The following is a 21145-nucleotide window of genomic DNA, read 5'->3' as shown; positions in this document are numbered from 1 at the left end:
TTCCATTCTTCAGCAAAATACTTAATGGAAAACGGAGCTGGCACCAAGGGTGAACAGCAAACCTCCAGGAGGGTGAAATTATGAAAGAGACCACATTTTTATTTCATTCCCCACCTCCCCAGCAAGGAGTGGTGCCATGGTGGGGCTCAGCTCACCTTCCCAGGGGGATCCTACACGAAGATGAGAGCTGGTGGGGAGCAGACACAGCCCTCCTGCAGGCCCTCCTGCACCCACGAGCCCTGGCACCCCACCACAGAAGCGGCCACCCAAAATGTCCTGGAAGGGAAAATCAGTGAAAACTAGGGTGTGCCATTAATAAATACATTTTTTAAAAATCAAATACAGTTTTCTATATGGGTTTATATTATATATATAATAGTGGCAGTTGTACCAGATGATCATTGTCTGTCCCTTCCAACAGAGATATTCTATTCTGTTTATTTTTATATTATAATATTGGTTTATAGGACATATTATTGATTCATTTAATAATATGATGGTATACTATAACATTGTGGCATATTTTAACATAATTACAGCTTTGTATACAAATATTATAATTGCAATATAAAAGGAGAATGCCTTAGAGACAGGGAGAGATGTTCCTAGGAGATCTCCCTTGGTGGGGATGCCACAGATTAGCACCTACCTGGCTCCTTGCAGCCTGTGTCCGGTGCAGTGGGGACGGCGGTGGGACAGATTCCCCCAGCATTCCACACACACCTGCTTGTCCCGCTGCAGCCGGCGGCTCCAGGTGCGCCCGCGGCACGGGGATCCCACCTGCGTCAGGCGGAAATAGCCGCAGTAGCTGCGGAGGGGGGAGCTGGGGAGGGGGGAAAATGGGAGCAGAAAAGAGGGAAAATGGTGGTCGGAAGGTAGGGCAGAGGTTGTGGTGGTTTGTTGATGGATTGGGGTATAAAGGGGATGTAGGTTTGGGGGTGGCAGAGGGGCCTCGGCTGGGGAGGTGAGAAGGTAATGGCTCTGGGGGGGTGCAGAGGGATCCTGGTTTGGAGGGTGGGTAGGATGGTGGTTCTGTGGGGCATGCAGAGGGCCATGGTTTTGTATGGGGGTGCAATGGGGCCATGGTTTAGGGCAGGGAGAATAATGGCTGGGGGAAGCAAAAAGGCCCTGGGTCTGAGGATGCAAAGAGGCCATGACCGCAGGGGGTGCAGGGGGGTCCCGGCTTTGGGGAGGAGGGTTACAGAGGGGCCCCGACTCCACACATACCCAGAGGGCTCCTCTGGCAGTGGCAGCCCAGCTCTTCGCCAGGGATCTCTGAAGTCCTGGCTGAAGGAGTTGGGGAGTATCTTGGCTACCTCTGGCAGAAGAGCAGCTGTGAGGGGCACGGGGATGATTAAAGACACCCCGGGGCGGCAGCACACGGGGACCAGCACGCAAGAGGGCAGCAGGCAGCCCAGTTACCTTTGGCTGTCCCGCAGGTCGGGTGCTGCCCCAGGCAGCCGCGGCGCTGCTTGAGGTCAGGACAGGGATCCCCCCCGTGCCGGGGCGGCACAGTGACCTGGCGGCTGCGGGCCCTGCTGCCAACCCCGCACGGGGAGCTGCACCCGCTCCACGGCCCCCAGGGCCCCACAGCACAGCCCACCGCTGCCAGGGATGGAGGAGAGGGAAAAGAAAGAGTTTCAGTGTCATGAACAAGGGCCAGAGTGACCCCAGCAGCCCCTCTCCCCTGACCCCTGTCATTGCAGGGGCTTTGTGAGCTGCTTCCGCAGGACTTTATCCCTGTGTGCATCACGCTGAGCTGGGAACCCTGCTAATCTCCCCGGAGATTAGGAAGGGCTGACTGCTGCAATTGTCCAGGGGGCCGTGGCTGGCGCCTGCCTACCCAGATTTGGGTCCCCAGGGCAGGCTGGTTCTGCACTCCCCAGGCCCATGAGGTCTGTTTGGCACCCTTAGTTCAGCCCCCGGTTCCCCAGTCCCAGACAGTAGCAGAGGTGACACCGGGGCTTATCCTGCCACACTGACCACTCAGGCTTGCAGTGACAGCGCTACCATCAGCTGCAGACCAGAGGCCACTCTTTCGAGCTCCCTCATTGCACTGGGGCCACCCAGACATTCAGCATGGAAAAAAGGGGACAACTGGGACATTGTTACAAATCCAGCCCAGCCAGCATCCCCAGATACATCCTGTCATCACTCAAAGTCCGAGACTAACAGGTAACAGCAAACACTCGCCACCAAGCACAGCAGCACAGGCCAGTGTCCCCAGCCTGCTCCGGCCAGTGCCATCCCCTCCAACACTCACCGGCACGGCGGCACGTGGTGAGGTAGTCCTGGCAGCAGTCTCCCGTCCTTTGGCAGTACGAGTCGCAGTAGCAGCGAGCCCGGCGGGCGCCGGGGGCCCAGCAGGCGTTGTTCCTGCCGGGGCAGCAGCGGTGCCGGCAGCTGCCCGTGGCTCCTACCAGGCAGCCGGTGGCCAGTAGCCAGCCCGCCCAGAGCAGCGCACCCTGCATGGCACCGGGAGCCTGCGAGCCCCGCGGGACGATGGCTCTGCCCCGCTCCAGCGGACACTGGATGAGGAGCGAGGGCTGTGCGGGTGGGAGCTCCGGCCGTGCCGCACCGCCCCCGGGCTGGGCGGGGGGACAAAGCCCGTTCCCTTCTGCTCCACCGCCCCTCGGCTCCATGGCAGGGCAAGGACTTCATATAATTAACCAGGGTTATTAATAAAGCACCGTGCATGAGACAACACAACCCTACCTGGGAGCATCTGTGATTGGGCACTGCAGGGTTGGAGCTGATGCTCCCCCAGGAGCACTATCTTGGCATGATGGGGAGCCTCATCCCCCACCCACAGGGCAGGAGCCACTCACTGCCCATTCAGCACAGCCCGGACACCAACGCAGCTGCTAAAGCCAGACTGATTTTATTCAAATTGCGAATGTAAAACAGAATAACAATAAAAAAAAAAACTAATGCAACCCTCACTGGCTTCAGAGCCAAAAGCCGCAGGTAAACCGTGCCCAGGCTTTCCTCCTTCATCCTCCTGTGTTAAGGCTGAGCTCATCGCTGGCTACAAGAGGGAGGAGGGATGGGTTGAGCCCTGGCTCTTGCACCCCCAGCTCCCTCAGGGAGAAATTTGGCACAAATCCAGTGGGGCCAGCCTGGCACGGGCAGGGCAGGGCTCCAGCCCCACGGCCATGGGTGTTAGTGAGTCAGCGTGAAGCTCTAAAGCTCCAAAAGCTACGGGATCACCTACGGCACCACAGAAACGCGGCGGGAGGGCAGATGCGGGGAATGTGGCAGAAGAAAGGGGTTTGCACCCCTGGCCGAGGGGCCAAGCCTGCGGCCTGGGGCTGCACCTCCTCACCCCGGCTCGCACGCACATCTCGGCTGTAAACGGCAGGTGAGGGGGCACCCGGCTCACCCCAACCCCAGCCCACAGTGAGCAGAACTAAAGGCCTGGCTGTATGTGCAATTTTGAGCAACTGCTGCTCAGCAGCTCGGGGCTGAGCAGGATCCCTGGGATGGGATGGGATGTTGCATGCCAGTGGTCTTGGTGCTGGCAGGGAGGGAGGAAGGAGCTTGGGGTCACACCAGGGGGTCACTGCTCTCCCATCCCAGGGGGTGCAGGGCTGCTGGGCCCCCTCCAAGAGCTGCTGTGACCCTGCCAGTGGTATCAGCTCCACTGATACCCAGTGGTATCAGCCCAGCTTGTGATGTACAGTTTGGCATTGCATCCACATGGCTCGAGGGGGCTCTCAGCAGCCCCAAAAGAGCTGCTCCCGAGGCAGTCAGGAGCTTCTGGCTGCTAGGAGCCCCAAGGCCACTGTCCAAGGGACATGTCAGCCTGGTTAACCAGCATATACAGCTGATGTGGGGCTGGGGGAAAGTATCATCAGGAGACTGGGGTGGGCATGATGGGGATGCTGGGGGTTGGGATGGTGGGATGCAGCTCCCTCCCTGCTCCTTTCAGCACACAACTAGTAATTTAACCTGCTCCAGAGCCTGTTCCTAAAGATAAAGGTGGCCAGGTTTGGGGTGTGCAGGGCAGACCTGGCCCCAGCAGTGCTGCAGGTGGGGTGGGTTTGGTCTCTGCTCTCCAGCTGAAGCCCTGCGGGGCACAGGAGGCGGGGGCTGCCTGGCCCGGCCCCTCAGTCTGTTTTCCACACCTTGTTGAGGAATTTGACCACCTCATCGTAGATGATGAAGACAATGGCCACGTCAAGACACACACGGCCCAAGCGAGGCACTGTACCCTTGTAAAACCTGCCAGGAATAGAGAGGAGGGCTGTAGGGCTGGGTCTCCTCACAGCCCCTTCCCTGCCCATCCTCCCCACCAGCCGTCCCCACTGCAAAGCTTACGCCAGGGGCCCTTCGTGTTTCATGATCTGGTAGGCACAGTCCCAGGTGTTCTTGTACTTGTGCGCTTCCAGCCCCTGTGGGAAGTGAAAGGCAGGATCAGAGGCCAGAGCCAGGATTGTATTTGGGGGATTTCAGGGGAGAGGCACAGAGCTGGGGGTGTGCCATGAGGAATTGATCTCTCTCCACTGCTGCAGGACATCACACCCCACAGGGATGTCGCCACCTCTGTGCAAACCCTCCCCATGACTCAGGAGCAATCCCAGACATCTGCCAAAGCAAACCGCACAGGCATCATGTGCCTGCCCCAGGGACGGCAGCAGAGCTCCCAGGCAGTGGGTGCTGCCATCCTGCTGCAGGCAGAGCAGTCCCACACCAGGCCCTGGCACTGTACCTGCATCCTGGTCTTCACCACATCCAAGGGGGTGTTGCCGAAGACACTCGCAGCTCCAGCAAGGGCTCCAAACACCCCTGTTACGAAGGGGTTCATGACCTTGTTGGGATTGTCCCCTGGGAAGGAAGAGAGGGTCAGGGCAGAGTGGTGGTGGGATTCCCGCGTACATTCCCGAGGGAGCACACAAGGAAGGTCCCAGGTCTGGCTGCTTGTGGTCAGGAGGAAGTGCTGAGCTGAGCACTGTCCAGCAGCACCTGCCCCACAGAGCCCACGCTGCACTGCGGGGCTCAGGGTGGGTGTGAAATTGATGCTCCAGGACTAGGACCTGTCAGCCCCACAAGCTGGTGCCACCCCACCCTGGTATTCATTTTCCTCCATTCCAAGTGACTGAGCCATGAGAAATAGGGGGTTTGTGGATGGAAAAGCTATCGCAGCTCCAAAGGGTGCTTGGGGAGCCAGAGGCACAGGCAGTGTGGCCTGGGGGGCCAAGGGCACTATACCTTTGTACCAGTTCCTGAGGGAGGTCATGACGAAGAAGCGGATGGCCTGGTTTGATCCTTGCTTGAGGACGGTTGCAGTTAAGCCCTGGTAAGTCCCCTTCAGTCCTGCAAGAAAAGCATGTTGGAGGGGAAACCAGCCTCAAGTGGCAGAGGAAAATCTCCCCAGGCCACCTGTCCCAGCCTGTGTCCATCCACCACCTCCCACCCTGTCCCCATAGCATGGCAGTACTCAGGGAGTCAGGGTGCCACTCTCCTGGGACTCACCCTGTTCCCGAACGATCTCCCGGACGCCATGGAAGAAACCACGGTATTTGGGGTTGGGAGAGGTCTGGTCATGGATAAACTTCACCTACAAGGAGATGATGTGCTTGTCCTGGCTGAGGTAATGCAGATGTGATGGCCCCAAGGGCTGGCGGCCACCTCCTGCCTTGTTCCAGGGACGGTCCCAAGACCAGAGCCAACCCATACAGCCAGGCAGCTCTGGGAGAGATCATGGGGGAAGCCTGTGCCCATGGCCAGCAGTGCATTTTGCAGAGGAAAACCTCGGAAACTGCTGCTGCAAGCAGCCATGTTGGCCTTACACTCATAAAATGGGTGACAAGATGGCTCCTGGGTCTGGGGCTCCTCTCTGGATTGGGGAAGGGGCCAGGGCCACCTGACTTGACGTCCACAGGGCTTTCCAGCATCAGATCCACCCCTAGAAAACTGTCTCGGGCAAATGCATGCAGCCCTCACTGGGCATCCCTGGGTTTTGCCCCTGCCCAACCCAGCCCAGCGAGGGGTGTCAAGGCAGGGGACAGTGGCAGCCACACCCACCCACCTTCACAGTCTCCATGGGGCAGACCACGGCCACAGCCTCAGCCACGCCAGCCCCCAGCCCGCAGATGAGGCCCCGCGTGCTGTCCAGCCGCCCCTGCTCGTCTCTCATCTGGTTGCTGAGGAACTCGAACATCCCGAACCTGCAAAGGAGCCAACACTGCCAACCCTTGGGCACCTGGACAGGGGTCTGCACCCCCCTGCTCTAGGTCCAGGAGCAGCTGCACACCCTGTGAGAGGACCCTCCCTGCCTGGGAGACCACATGGCTTTGGTAAAACACCAACAGAGACACCAATGGCAAAGCCATCCCCTTGTTTACTGTTGTTGGGGGTCCCCCCCCACTCACCCCTTGCCATGGGGGCACGTACCTGACGGCAGCCTTGGGGATGGAGCCGTACAACAGCGAGCTGAGCCCCCGGTACAGCCCCCGGATGCCATGGTCACGGACAGTCTGCTTCACACAGTCCCCTGCGGCAGAGACCAGCGGTGCCGCTGTCACCCGCCACGCCAAGGACCACCCACCACCGCCCTGCCAAATCCCCCCAGCACCAGCCAGGCTCTCCAGGAGCCCCAAACACAGAGAGGGGCTGCTCACCAATGCCCTTGTAGCGGGGAGGGTTTGCCTTCTCATCCAGCTGCAGCTGCGTCTTCACATACTCAGTGGGGAATGTGATGCAGATCTCGATCCCTCCAGCCAGGCCACCTGCATGGGAGAGGAAGGGACACTGAGGCAGGAGCAGCATTGTGCCCGTTCAGCACCACATGGCTGCTCCCAGCTCCATGATGGCTGAGCCTGAGACCTCTGGCAGCCAGGTCTGGGCTGGGACAAGATATCCCTGTCCTCACCAAAACCCTGAAAATTCCACACAGCAGCAGGGCCCTGTGCCAACCTGGTGCCTTGCATGGGCATCACTGCCCTGCCATGGCAAGAGCTGTCGAGGACACTGGGCAAAGGAGTGGGAAAACAGGGCAAAACACTGCACCCATGGCTGCCTATTTGGTGTGTTGTCCTCAGGTACCTCTCCCTCTCTAGAGCCTCGCACCTCCAGGTGAGCTGCCAGCACTGGGAAGTACAAACCCAGCGGTACTGCCCACACCACTCCCCACACCAGCAGGAGCCCATCTGCAGACCTGGCTGTGCTGGCAGGAAGCACAATTATCATCAAGCCTGTCTGGCTGCCCTGAGCTCCCACAGTGGAGGCTGCTGGGCACTGATTACACCAACTGCAGCCTTTCCTGATGGCCTGGGCAGCAAGGGATGCTGGCTCTCAGCTCTGGGGCTCCCCTCAGCATGGGTGGAGCCCTTGCAACTGGACCCAGCTGTGCTGGGGGAGTTGGGCTCAGCCCATCCGGCCACAATGGATCACACAGCATCAAAGTGTGGCCAGGTCCTGCCGAGCAGCAGCGGCACTGGGAGGAAGCACAGGGCTGAGCTCCCTCAGGTCTCACAGGGCCAACCCTGCTCGGCCAAGGACAGGGCACAGGGCCTGCCACTGGGGTCAACACCACCCTGAGCACCCCCGAGGATCTCCCTGCTCCTTGCCCAGGGAAGTTGAATCATACTCCAGCCCACAGGCTGGGCACAGCGTATGGTCAGCTGGGCTGACCCAGTCTCCTATACAGCCTCCAGTGGTTCCTCCAGCCTGGCCATGTCCTTGGTGTGACTCAGCAGGTCTGTGGCCCCCACTGCCAGGATTGGAGCCCCACCACGGTCTAGGGGACACCCCAGCAGGGAACACACTGCCATTGTAGTAGAGGCTGGGACTGGGTGCAGTGGTTGTTATCCTGCTCTGCAGTGAAGCACAGGCTGGTGCCACATTGCACAGTTCTGCTTATCAGCACCCCCCAAAGTACCCCCATGAAGGGATGCTGATAGGGGACACCATGGCCCATGGCTGCTCCCTGTGACAACAGCAGGCAGCACCAACTCCTTAGACCAGCAGACTTTCTCACAAAGTTGTATTTCTTTTGCATGGCCTCCACACATGCAAGAGATCTCTCTGGTGTTACCAGCTCCCCCCCGTCAGTGCCACTGGCAACCGGCATCCTTGGGAGTACTGCTGCCTCCTTTCAGCCCAGTCCTTCTAGAGGGAAGGGAAAAGCATCCTTCCCTCATTTCTCCCAGCAGCTGAGCAGCAGCACCCATCTTAAAACAGCCTTATGCTGGCTTTTCCCCCCAGACACAAAAAGCATCAGGCTGCACCTCTTACCGAGGGGAGCCAAGAAGCCAGGCCAGCCTCAACACAGCTGGGGCAATGCAAAGCTCAGCTTTGTGCTCAAAGAGCATCCCACTCCTCCCACAGGCACGGCAGGGATGGGGACACCGTGGCACTGAGTACCCAAGGCAGGACGCGCCAGCCCAGCTGGGCAGCATCCTGGCCCCATGCGTGAGGCCAGCCCAGCTCTGCCACAGCAAACAAAGGCTCCTTGTTTCCCACTGTGTTCCCAGGGGGGCTGGAGCTGCCCAGCCCAGCCCAGCCCGGGCAGGCACTTCTCAGGAGGCGGCGCTGGGTGACCACTACTAGCCCTGACACCTCCGTGGCACCCGCTGCTCTGGGGGCATGGGAGGAAACACAGTGTCAGCTCATGGCACTGCAGCCAGCCAACAGCTCCCCTGGGGCATCACAGGAGGACAGCCACCAACACCAGAGTGCCCAGCACACCCCTCCTGCCCCTTCAACCCTCTCCCGCCCTTGGCGTGTCTGTCAGAGCGGCAGACACTGCCGGTCCCAAGGCAGGGAGGCTGGCTGAACACTCATTTCTCCTGCAAAGACAAACAGCTCCTGCAGGAGCAGCTGGCAGGCCCCAGAGAGCAGCTCAACGAGGAGCAATGTCCTCCAGCTGGGTGCAACAGTCCCCAAAAAGCTGAGCACCAGCTGGCACCTCTCCACATTGCCACACACCACCATGCCACCAGCCTTGCGCCACCGCAGCCACATGAACACCCCGAGTGCTGCCAAGGCCACTTCCCTCCCTCCCACACTGCAGAATTGAAGTGCTGAATGTTTTAAGCACCATAAATATTTGTTCTCTCTCAGTCCCCCAGCACCAGCTCCTGCTCCAGCACACCCAGAAACCAGACAGCAGGGAAGCACCCAGGACAAGCAGCAGTCCAGGGGCAACCAGCACCTCAGGTCATGGCAGCCACACCAAATGCTACAGGGAGAGATGCTGCACCTCCTGCAACCTGCTCACAGCCACAGCCGTCACACTTGCACACAGGGGAGGCAGAGGCTCTGCCCAGCATCCCACAGGCAATGCCATCCACAGGAGCCCAGCAAAGGAACACCACATTGTTCCTGGGAACTGGCAGCCTCTGGGGCAATGAAGTTGCCCAAGCCAAGGATGAAGGAACAGGGCACTCATGCTGCCAGGTCGCCTCCCTGTTCCCCAATGTTGCTCTGGCCTAAAATCCCATGGGAAGGTGCACAGAGAGCAGGGACTCTGGACACACTCCATGACTTATGGTAATTTTAATCCATTTTCTTTTGCCCACAGAGAGACAGGGTGGTACAGGCCACCTACCCTGCAGCCCTCTGGACCCATCAGAGGTCCCGCCCTGCTGTCATCTCCTCTCCCCACACAGTTTTACCCCAGCAGAAACCTCATTCTATGCAAATAAATCACTCCACTGCCCACGAGCAGCAGCTTTGTCCAATCCCCTTCCTCTCCAGGGCTGCAGGGACTTTACAACCTGTTTACCCAGACTTTAAACAGCAGCTCCAGCTCTTGCAACATCGTGGAGTCAGCAGGAACAGCAGCACTCAGGAGGTGAAAGAGCACACGGGGCAGCTGAGACTCAGGGCCAAGGTTCTGGCTGTTCGCTGGATGCAGCGGAGCCAGAGGAGAGGGAATGTCCTTCAGGGAAGGACGCTCTGCCCGGCCCCAGGGAAGGTGCCCCTGGCGGGGGGATCCCACTCCCAGCACCAGGAATGGCTCCCTGCCTGCAGCGAGCCTGCAAGTGCTTCAGCTGCCAGCTATCCTGACATTGCAGACTCAGCGGGAAGGGAGAGAAGGGAAAAATACCCTGGCATAGTTTTTCCAGAAAAAGTTTAGCTTTCCCCAGCAGAGAGGCCTGAGGAGGCTGTCCTTTGAGGACACACCTGCAGCCCATGGGCACAGCTGGGGAGAGCTAGCAGGAGAGAGAAGAGGGTTTTTTGGGGACAGTGGGAGGGTGCTGCCCCTGCAATGCTCACACAACACGTGATGGCATCAGCACACACAGGTTCAGCTCCACACACGATCCATGAGCAGTTTCTGGGACACCACTGCCCACTTCGACCCAGGGACCCCAGCTCCAGACCCATGGCAGCGCCGAAGGCATGAGGATGCAGCTGCAATGGGGAAGACAAGCAGAGCCCCAGGACTGACACAAACCAAGGCTGCACAGCCAGGACTGGCACTGCCACCCTGTGCAAACTCCTACCCAGAGGCAAGTGCCCCAATGAACACCCACTGCCCTATCTGGGAGCCACAGAGGGGCAGGGGGTGGCACTGGCCCCTCTGCCACTCCTGCAAGTGGCTGTGCCTGCAAAAGCATCCTGCTCATGCAGAGTGATGGAGCAGCAGGTCTCTGTGCAGCTCTGATGAGAAGTGAGCACCTGGGGAGCAATTTCAGTCTCTCCATTTTAAGAGTAATTTCACATGCTGACATACCAGCACCTGACTCTTTTCCATAAAAAACACCTTTTAACTTCAGATTCGTTAGGATCCTTTCAGGCCAGAGGAAATTATTCCTAAGGGTTTGGAAGCAAAGCAGCAGAGCTCTCCCAGGCCCATGCCTGGAGCTTCTCCATTCTGTCAGCCGGGTGGCTGAGGATGGTGGGAAGGCACAAACAGGCTCTCAATGCAGGCTGAGCCCTGAGTTCTCCATTTTGGGGGCTCCCAGCCCATGTGCAGAAGGTGCAGCAGGATGGGGTGAGCTGAGCAGCTGACACGGGTGACACAGACCACACACTACAGGCACAGGGTGCAATCCTGCCCAACTCCTGGGTGCTGTGCTTACTGTATGCACCACTCTCACAAGGGGACTTGGTGCTCTTTTAATTAGCCAACACACCTTTTGGAGCTGGGGAAATAAGGAAGAAAAAACCCCGAGAACCAAAGATCATCAGGCTGCTACGCTACAAACCAGGAAGGCAGAAATAGCCACCACCAGCTTGTGACAGGTCTGCAGCCCAGACTGCTGCCTGCTCCCCTCACCGAGGGACCAAGCCCCCGGCAGCCATTCAGGCTGCTCTTCACCCATCCATTGCCGCGGAGCAATCCTGCCCTGCCTGCCCGCAGCAGTGAAACGGGTTTAACAGCTCCACCCTCCCGGCACTTCCCACCACGGGCCATCTTGTGAAACTGGGGGCTCAGGAGCAGGCAGGAGCCTCATTGGGGCTGCAGCTCTCCAGGACAGCTGGTTCTTTGCAGAGCTCCAGCACTGCTGTCCACACCCAGGCACCTCCTCTGGCCACGGACAGTCCTTCACCACCCATCCGCAGCCACATCCTTGTGGAAAACCACCGCGGGGGCAGCTCTGCCACCAAAAGTCTGACTCAATGCTGAGATGGGGAAGGCTGCTTCCCCAAACCAGACTGACAGAAGTTTACCTGTGTTTTGGTTAGAAGGGAAAAACATATCCTGCACAGGTCAGCAGGCTCAGAGAGTGTCTGTCCCCATGCTGAGGGTTACGAAGGTCTCCCATCTGACAAGGCAAGGCCAGTGGGGAGCACAGGGGCTCAGCATGCCCAGCAGTAAGCAGACATTCACAGCTGTTTTGGTCATGGGAGTGTGCTACAGGCAAGCTGGTGACAGTCTGAACCCCCAGTGAAACAGAATGGCAAACATGAGAGGTGCCCCTCTGTACCCTGTGCCACTGTGGGTAAACAGCCCCGTGCAAACAGTGCTGCAGATAATGCCACGGATGGGATGAAACCATTTGTCCTGGATCTTACTGGAACTGTCCTGTTTGAACAGGCTGTCCTTTCACAACTCACTCATTCATCACCTCTTTGCATTTACTTCTCAATATGACAATTAATCATTATTACATTTTAAACTTCTCAGCTGTGAGTATGATAGCAGAAGCCATTTCCCTGTGTCACAGTCACAGTATCCTCTGCCTTTGGTGCTGATGCCACCTTTGGGGACTGTCAGGTTCTCTGTCCTGCTCAAGTCACCTTCTCCCCATTGCCCTGCACACCTCAAGGCCCCAGGTTTGTCACCATGAGCTACCTCCTGGCTATTCCACCATTTAACTTCAGACACCAACTTTTCAAGTGTCAAAAACTCTCTTAAGACATGCAACAGGGAGCCGATGTCGGAGCTCAGGGCTTTTGGATGACTCCTCCAGCACAGCCTGGTAGCTGGATGAAGGAGCCACTGCCAGGACTAAGACTTCCCTGGGGACAGGCTCTGATCTCCCTGTCCCCAGCAAAGGAGAGTGACTGGTGTACCAAGCACTGGGGCACAGAGAGGGAGAAGAGATGGCCAAAAAAAACAATTCCTGCTGTCAAGAGATGACCTGAGACCTCAGGGCACAAGCAGGAGCAGGGAGGCTGCATTTGCATGCACCACACAGCACCATCAGAGCTGAGAGATGCTGCAACATCCCCAAGCTGTCAGCTCATGGTGCTCATCGTCTTGGGAAGACCGATGACTCCTTCCGATCATTTACATCAACCCAGAGAAAATGGTTGCCTGCAGAATGTCAAGCAGAACATCAAGTACGTGAAAATCTCAGAAACTCACATTTCAGAGCCCAGGGTTAACCCCAGCTCATATAGAATCCATTCAGACTGAAGGGACACCCCAGTGTGGTTTCCTGGCCCTGGGGCTGACATCCTCCTCCCCCCAGGAGCATTGGGGCTCTTATAGGTTTCCACTGCAGCCCATGAGGGCTCCCAGGCAGCCAGGGACTCACTCAAGGCTAGCATGGTCCTTGTGCCCCATTCCCCAAACAGCTGACAGCCACAGGAGGCAACTGCAGAAGAAGCCACAGCCAGGAGTGATGTACTGAGGGCCAGTAGACCTGACAGGACTGGCTCCCTCCACACTCTTCAATCTTTACCCCTGGCTGCACTTGGCTTCCACCTGGCTCAGCAAGAGAGGGAGAAACATCCCTTATTCTGCTGTGAGCACCAGGCATCTATCTCAAAACCAGGGAGTGTGCTGGACCACAGCCATTCACAGCAGCACAACCTCCCTCACACCCTCTCCTGAGAGCAATGGCCCTGGAAATCCAGATGGACTTGGGACTTTTGGGAAAGGAGACCTGCTCTGCAAAAGGCAAGTCTGAGCTATCACACCCAGTCCCTGACTCCTCTCCTCTGCAGGTACAGCATTTCCTAAAAAAAGATAATATCAAGGATTAACAAAGAAGAGGAAGCTCCAATTACTGCTTTGATCGGGAGCCTGGGCTCCCTTGCTGAACTTTGCTTTATGCCCTACCCTCTCCCTGCAGTCCCCCTCCCTTGCCCATGCTCCCTCTAGGACCCTGGTGCACAACACCAGGGTAGCAGCCACAACCCCTGTGAGCTCTTTCCAAATCCAGCACCATGCAGGACAACATCCAGGCATCCTGCCTCCCTGGCCAGGCAGGATTAGGTGTAGGTAGAAACAGCAACTGTACAACAGCCCCCGGGGTGAGAAGAGATACCATGCAGAGAGCAAGGCAGCTGGGAGCTTCTCTGTGGGAGGGAGCAGACCCTAGGCTTCAAAGCTGGCTAAAAACAGAATAAGGCTGCACTTAACTCTGGCGAGGGCAGGCAGAGCCTTTCATCTAATGAGCACTGATAACCACGAGCAAAGTTCTCAGGAGGAGGGCAGGGGTGCAAGGCTTTGCCTGCAAATGGCAAAGACCATTTGTGCTGGGCTGGAAATAGCCCAGACTGCAGGCGGACTTGAGCTGACCCAACAGCACCAAAAGGAGCTGCCAACATGGCATCCAAAAACCAGGTGAAAGAGCACTCTCAGGATTCCCAGAGGTGACTGATGACTCTGCCACCAGCTCTGCCACCAGTACTCCTGTCTCACCACCTAACTGCCTTTATTTCAAGCTCCGCACTGCAGTGTGGCCCTGTGCTGGGAGCATAGTAGACCAGCAGGACCCAGCCCTTCAGGATGCTGGTGGGAGGGACAGGAGTCTGGTGGGCTGTTTGGAAACCACAGCATAAAACAGGAAAGCTGGCTGTGGGAGTCCGAAGACAAGGCTGGGCTCCTGGCCCACCTGCTAACAGGTTGTTATCCAGCATAAGAGGCTGAGCTGCCTTCATGTGCTCAGGCCATGCGTGGCCACAGCAGCACCAGCAGCGTTGTCACTGCAAGGTGAAGTGCTGCCTTGGCACACAACAGCTGCTTGGACAAAGGAGGGCCCATTAGCAAATTAATTTTTAACCTTGCGTTTTGTCTGTTGCAACAATTGAAGGAGAAGAGCTCCTGGCAGACAGAGCTTTACTTGCGTCTCTTCAGAAAAGATCCAAGCCCAGCCTGCTGAGGTCTGGGCAGCCGAGGGAGCTGCACCTCCCTGCCAGAGGATCCCAATTACACACAGGGTCTGGGAGCAGATATGCACCCAGGGAGGGATGATGGCTTATTTAACTGCATCAGCACAGGCTGATGAAGCACAGCAGGAATGTTCCATCTTAACACCTCCAGCTCACCAGAACGTGGAGCACACATCCCTGTTGTGCAGACAGATGTCAGATGAGAAACTCTGAGAGCATCAGCAAACCCCTTAAAGTCAGCAAAGACAGCCACAAACAGCACTGCATCCCCCAGCGAGGGGCTGGAGGGCTGAGCAGACCAGGGCACAGGGAGTTAACAGCAGCTTTGTCCCATTTCTGTGGTTCTCTAATACAATTAGATGCCACAGAGGCTTGGCTGGACTTCTGCCCATTAACCAATTACTCTGATTACAGCCTGTGAGGAGAAGACCAGCATCTCAATGGGGTCCTTCTTCTATCTCTGCAAGTCTGCTGCAACCTCTCTCGCAGGAGGCTGATTCTGGTAAGCTGATGATCCTACTTACAGATCTACACAAGATATGTGAAAGTATCCTGGTACCTTGGTCCAGGCAGTGACAACCTGATGCTTTCATTGCACATGGACAGCAAGTTGGGAAAGACTGGGAAGGGTGGACAAGAAGGAAACATCCTGTCCTTTCCATCCTAAAATTGGATTAAATCCTATTTAAAAGACCTTTAAGTCAAGAGGCCTGAAAAAACCAACCCATTTTGAGGTGGGGCAGCAGGGAGGGGCACAGAGCTCTGGAGGAGCCTGGTCTCACTGAAGGGTTCACTTGAGTTAGAAGGCACCCTCTCGTTGGAGGCTGCCTCCCTCCTCCTGGTGCCCCAGCCCTTTGGCCAGGCAACCGAGCGATGGCAAAGTCCCTTCCCGGAGACGTGACCCTGGGAGGCTTCGGCACCCTTTGCACGCTCCAGCGGCCGCATCCACCTCCGACAGTTCTCCCGGCGCTGCGAGGGAGGCCGCCCGCCGGGGCGGGGGCAGAGCCGGAGCGGCCGCGGCTCCGCTCCCCGTGCGGGCACAGCCCCGCTGCTCCCCGGTCCCGCTGCTGGAGGCTGGAGCTCTGCCCTTGGAGGGGAGCAGGGAGTTGGACAGACAAACAAAGGCACAATCGTAGGAGGGGGAATTGGCTAGAAAACACAAAAGCTCTAAACATGCCAATCATGTCGAGGCTGCGATGGCTCATTTCAAAACAAAGACGCTAATCTCCACTCTGGGAATTGTCCTTCGACTGGCAGGAGAAACCAGGAAGCTAATGAACAGCTACAAAGGAGTTTAACAAGCCTGCGACTGTCTTGGACTCCATTCAGCTCAGAGCTCGAAAGAGCCACAAGCAGGAGGCAGAGCATTAACTCTGCAGTTACCGCTGCACTCGGTGGAGTTACTGTTTTGATCCCATGGAAGTGGTCAGAACTGGACGGGAAAACACGCCCTGATCCAAGAGACTGATGCTCAGGCACAAAGGAGGGACCAAGCAGCCTTTAGAGGAGCTGTATCAGCGCAGCCTGTGGGACTCAGCTGGGGCAGGGACAACCGACTGCTGCTGCTTCAGCCCTGACCCTTAACACCCTCTGGGGTGGCATGCGGGGCCCTTGCTGCCACCAGCCTCTCCCATCAGTTCCGCTCCCTCCTGCTGAACACCGCTGAACCCCCGAGTGCCGCTCGCCCCGCGTCATGTCCGAGCCCACCAGCACCTTCCCGGCTGGACCACCGGGTGCAGAAACAGCCGGGCAAGACGCTGGGGTCTCCGCGGATAGCAGGAGCCCCGCAGCCAGCTCCAGGCTCGGGATGCCCCGGTCCAACGGGGTCGCCTTCCGCGGGCAGCGGGAGAGGGGCGGCAGTCCCGGGATGGAGCAGCACCTGCGAGAGCGCCACCGTCCCGGGGCGGGCCCGGCAGCCCCCGCCCAGCCGGATGCCCACGCTGGCAGCGGCGGGGCGAGCCCCGTCCCCAGGAGAGCCCCGGGAGCCCCTTACCTGCCAGGATGGCCTTGCCGGGGTGCGTGAGCTTGGCCTTGCCGGCGGGGGCGGCGGCGGCCAGGCTGCGGGGCGCGGCGGGGGCGGGCATGGCCGCGCTGCTCCGCGGCTCCGGCTGCCCGGCGGCGGCGGCCGAGCCCTATTTCAGAGCCGCGCCCGCGAGGGGCGGCCCCGGCGGCGTCACATCCTCGCGGGGCGGGGCGGGGGCGGCCCGTGGGGACGCGGGGAGCGGCTCTGCGGGGAGCGGGGTAGCGGCGGCAGAGCAGCACCGTGACCCAGCCCCGCCGTCGATGCTGCGGGAATGGGGGTTGCTAAGCCCGCTCCCAGGAATCCACAGGAAAAGCCTCCGTGTGGGTACGGAGAGATGCCGGCTTGGCCGGAGGGACGTGGGCAGCAGTGGCCTCCTCTCCTGAGCAGCATCAGCACCTCCGAGCACGCTTAGGCCAGGACTAGCTCTGAACCACCCCCAAAGCCCTCGGTCAGCGAGGATACACAACAGCGCGCTCCTGCGCCGTGACGACGGTCCGAGGGGAGGGAGAGGGGAGGGTTTGCTCATCTCAGGCCCTTGGCTTGAATCCTTTCCGTTTCAGTGAGGAACGGAGACCAGGAACGCCCGGGGTAGGAAGCGCATATGAACGCCCAGCGCAGGCGGAAGAGAAACAAACACATTCTCATATTAAAAGGCTGCTGTGAGTGCAATGACACTCTGGGCTTAGCCGAGGTTCGTTAGTGCTTTTGGGGTTTTTTTTGGTATTTTTTTGTTGGTTTGTTTGTGTTGGGGTTTTTTTTTGGGGGGTGGGTGTATTATCTATTGCTTCTCAATGACTGGGCTGTGCAAATTGCACTCGGATTTTTTTTCTTTATCTGCAGGCAGAGGAAGACTGCCCTGCTCTAGTTTATGTCCAAAAGCTGTATTTACAGGATGCAGGGAAAGAAACCAACACTGTTTTAATTTCCATCCAGGATTTCGCAGAAACCAGGGAACACTGGAGCTGTACTCCAGAACTGTGCTCTCCCTTACACCTGGAGCAGCCACATTACTCAAAAGAGCAAACATTTTGTGCAAGAAGTCACCTCCAGCTATGCATAAAACATGCTCCTGTCCAGACTCACTCTCTGTGTGCTTTGTGACATGGTTTTTGCTTAACGAGACTCAGCAATCCGGCAGCTGCCAGCCCCATCCAAAAGCTCACTCTGCAGCTATACAGCCCTGGCTTCGTGGCTGAGCTGCTGGCAGAAAAAGCCTTTGGGAAACTGAAGCATCTTTATTCTGCCAGGGTTAAAAGCAAACATACTTGCATTGCAAAACTCACCCTCAGGTGAGATCAGAACTGTATGTGGTTTCACAACAGAGTTAAAATAGGCATAGAGTGGTCTCATGCCAAGTCTAAGCCCCCCTCCCCCCCCCTTTTAACACAGGGCAGTAAAGGAGGAGGAGGAATTAACATGTGAGGGGAAGGAAGAAACAGTCATAGTCCTGGTCACAATTCCAGAGCAGCTACTCATATTCAGGTTAGCATTATTAAAATGCTAAAGAGAAGATAAATTCTTTCAAACACGGCCAACAAACAAATGCATTTGGATTTCTGATTAACCTCTGCAACTCCTCATACCTTTCCATCAAATCGTCACGGCTTTCACATCTGCCTGCAGACACATACAGCCTGTGCTGTGAGGTCATGATTACCTTCATAACAAACACTGGCTCTTATAGATTCCCCAATCACCAAGGCCTGTGCACAACCTCATCCTGTCCAAGAAAATACCACACCACATGCTTAATTCACATCAGACTCAATGGGATTCTCAGCAGTGCTTACCTTGCTGAACACAGAAAGGATTATTCGTATTTAATCACATGCAGATTGCAAGCCATCTCCTGCAAGGACCTGACCTCCAAGAAGCTGCTAACACCATTTGTCAGCAGAAAGCCTGAAGGAGAAACAGTGAAACAAGATAAACAATCCCTGAAATACCAGGGGCTGCAAGAGGATGTTTTAAATCCTATTAGTTATGTGAAAGTAAATACTTGACCAGGCTCACATAGTCAAGAGCATCTCCAAAGAAATTAATGGTCAAAGCATAGAAGAGCAACATCAAACCCACCATGTTACTGCTCTCGCTTCAGGAATTTTCATGGAAACAACCCTCTGGCAATCTGAACTCATTTCCCTTGCTGGTGGCTGGTGCTTGTTTCTGCTAGCATACAAAGACGCAAGAATCGTGAAATATTCAGTCAGGTGCTACTGCAGCCTGTGTGCCTCATGGCACCTCTCCAGGCCCTAATAATCAGAATTTAAAAGAGCTACTGAAAATTAAAGCAACTTTCACAATTTATTTTTTCAAACACAAACAGCAATTGCAGACAGAGTTTTCTGGATCCTCAGAAGCACATGCTTACATGATGACACTTAGTTCCAGCTTATTCCTCCCTTGTCCCTCCCTAAAATTATTACTTTTATTTAAATGGCACTAGACAGCACACCATGGTTTCAGAGACCATGAACAGTCAGTATGGGGCATATAACTTCCTACTATATATCCTGGGATCAAAGAACCTCTTCTTTTCACTGAATTAACAGATGTATTATCACAATTGATACAACTCATCAACTACTACAAACCTTTCCATGCATTATTAATCCCTATCAGTTGCGGTTTTATGATAAAATAAGGAATTCATTTTCTCTCAGGTTCCCTATTGAGACAAAACAATTCCTTTATGCAAAACAGATCCTGCACATGACTGGCTTCAGTGAAAATACTGCAGATTTGAGTCAACATTTCCCCAGCTTTGAAGTGTGTGCAGCAGGAGCTACTGTGTTTATAAGCAAGATGATGCTATTCCAAACAATGAACGTGATTACCACTTAAGCACACATGCAGAAAGAGCTCCTGTTGCTACACAAGATTATTCACTGAGATTACAAGACTGAGCCTCTCATGAGCACCACAGAAGTCCCTGTTACGCTCACATCTGCGTGGGCCTGACTCATTTCAGAATAGAGTGAAGCCCATGTACAGCGTGTACCGATTATCATTCTGCTACCCTGCCATGGTTGTGAATCCCTCACAGCAGGATGCATTACTCAACAAAGCAACTCCAGTTGACAAACTCTATTAGCAGTTGATGAGGCCATTTCCCCAGCCCCTGTCCCTCCCCTAAGTGGAGAAAAAAAAAATGTACCTTACAAAAGGAGAGCAATTCAAAGATTTATTAAGCACGTTTCCCACCCAAACTCACTCCTAGCTCCCCATCTGGATAACCAGTGCTTGGGGAATTTGTGCTCTGCGTAATATTGGAGAACTTAGTGCTGTAGAAAACAACATATCAGAAGACTTTGTAATGGCTTCCTTTCATAACCACTGGGGTGAAAGGAGAAATGGAGAGTTTTAGGCAAACAAATTTTACAATCTTGATTAAAAACAACAGACCAAAAAAAAAAAAAAAAAATCTTGAGTCATATTGAACCATGCAGGAAATGCATAACTGAATAAGCTCAGAACCTGACTCAGGACTTCTAAATTCTGACACATAAAAGACAGGACTTCACTGTCTGTATTTCAAATTCATCTTAAGCTTAAAAGCTGTCAATTTTATATTAGCTAGGAAGAAAACAGATGGATGCTGTTGCCTTTTTGAAAGATTGCAAAGGCTCCAGACAAACTGAAACACATACCTATGCTAAGAATTTTGCAGTGTTGTATTAGTGAAAGATGAGTCAGGATCTGTCATTACCTTTGGAAAGGTGCCCACAGAAAATGCACAATATTGAAAAATGAGAAAGCTAGACTAGTGACAAACTCTCTGGAGACTGGACACCTGCTGAAGTAGATGGTGCACAATAATGACTCCAGATCCATTAAGCTGGACTGGTACACCTGCAGGTTGCTATAGCAAGGCTCATTCACTTGGCAAACCACAACCTAACTGCACACAAGTGTCACAAAGCACTCTGGTGTCATCAAGCATTTTCCATCCTTATGTCCTTACCTGGAAACAACTGAGATTGAAGCAGTCTTGGGGTACTCTGTAAAGAAAAAAAGGAAATACAGTTGGCTTGGAACCAAGTGCAAAGCCAAACCATTTACAGCAGAACAGAAGGAACCCAGAAAGACTGCAAGAAGCTTTACAGATGAGAAATAACACTGTCATAAGGCAATACATACACTTGATAAACTGCTTGTTATGAGAACCTGGTACATACAGTGCTATCTGTCCCAAGATTTGCAAGAGTTCTGGCCTCATTTTTTTTTCAGCAGATTGAAAAACTGTCATGCTGATTCAGTCACACTAAGAATTTCTCAGAGGCCAAGTCCTAGCCTGCCAATTAGGATATCACACATCCAAGCATAAATTACAAGCAGTTGACACTCAGCTTTGCCAAAGTACTAAAGTTACTCACACTCATTTGAGTGGGCATCTGAGGCTCGTTTATCAATTTTAGAGTTCAATAAACCAAGGAAATTTCTTATGCTTTTGAGTAACTGCTGCTGGATTTGCTAGGGTAAAAAAAAAAAAAAAAAAAAAAAAAGAAAAAAAACCCCTGTTGCTCCTTGTTTCCTTCAGCCCAGTTAAGGATCTCTGTTGTGCTGGAAGTGCCAGCTCTCATCCCTGCAGCTGCTAAAAGA

The 21145-nt window shown here is 55.3% G+C and overlaps 2 protein-coding genes across 5 annotated transcripts; both read right to left on the bottom strand.

The window, feature by feature from the left end:
- Window positions 1–68: 68 nt before the first annotated feature.
- On the bottom strand, window positions 69–2776 carry LOC128816266 (somatomedin-B and thrombospondin type-1 domain-containing protein-like). 4 transcript variants are annotated; one of them, XM_053993733.1, is made up of 5 exons: window positions 2264–2776; window positions 1423–1605; window positions 1228–1333; window positions 650–823; window positions 69–276 (listed from the first exon to the last, which is right to left on the bottom strand). In XM_053993733.1, exons 1-5 carry the CDS (start codon window positions 2640–2642, stop codon window positions 171–173), a joined length of 948 nt encoding a protein of 315 aa, XP_053849708.1. In that variant the 5' UTR covers window positions 2643–2776; the 3' UTR covers window positions 69–170. The 4 variants fall into 4 exon arrangements, with proteins under 4 accessions (XP_053849708.1, XP_053849709.1, XP_053849705.1 ...); XM_053993734.1 differs by having other exon boundaries at window positions 1228–1318; XM_053993730.1 differs by having other exon boundaries at window positions 237–1333.
- Window positions 2777–2858: 82 nt separating this feature from the next.
- SLC25A1 (solute carrier family 25 member 1) lies at window positions 2859–16631 on the bottom strand. Its single transcript, XM_053993735.1, has 9 exons — window positions 16514–16631; window positions 6624–6731; window positions 6397–6496; window positions 6032–6170; window positions 5476–5560; window positions 5212–5316; window positions 4712–4827; window positions 4321–4394; window positions 2859–4224 (listed from the first exon to the last, which is right to left on the bottom strand). Exons 1-9 carry the CDS (start codon window positions 16602–16604, stop codon window positions 4110–4112), a joined length of 933 nt encoding a protein of 310 aa, XP_053849710.1. The 5' UTR covers window positions 16605–16631; the 3' UTR covers window positions 2859–4109.
- Between the last annotated feature and the right edge of the window lie 4514 nt (window positions 16632–21145).

This window comes from Vidua macroura, chromosome 18, assembly GCF_024509145.1.
Source record: "Vidua macroura isolate BioBank_ID:100142 chromosome 18, ASM2450914v1, whole genome shotgun sequence".
NCBI lineage: Eukaryota > Metazoa > Chordata > Aves > Passeriformes > Viduidae > Vidua > Vidua macroura.
This window is presented reverse-complemented; position numbering and strand designations above follow the sequence as displayed.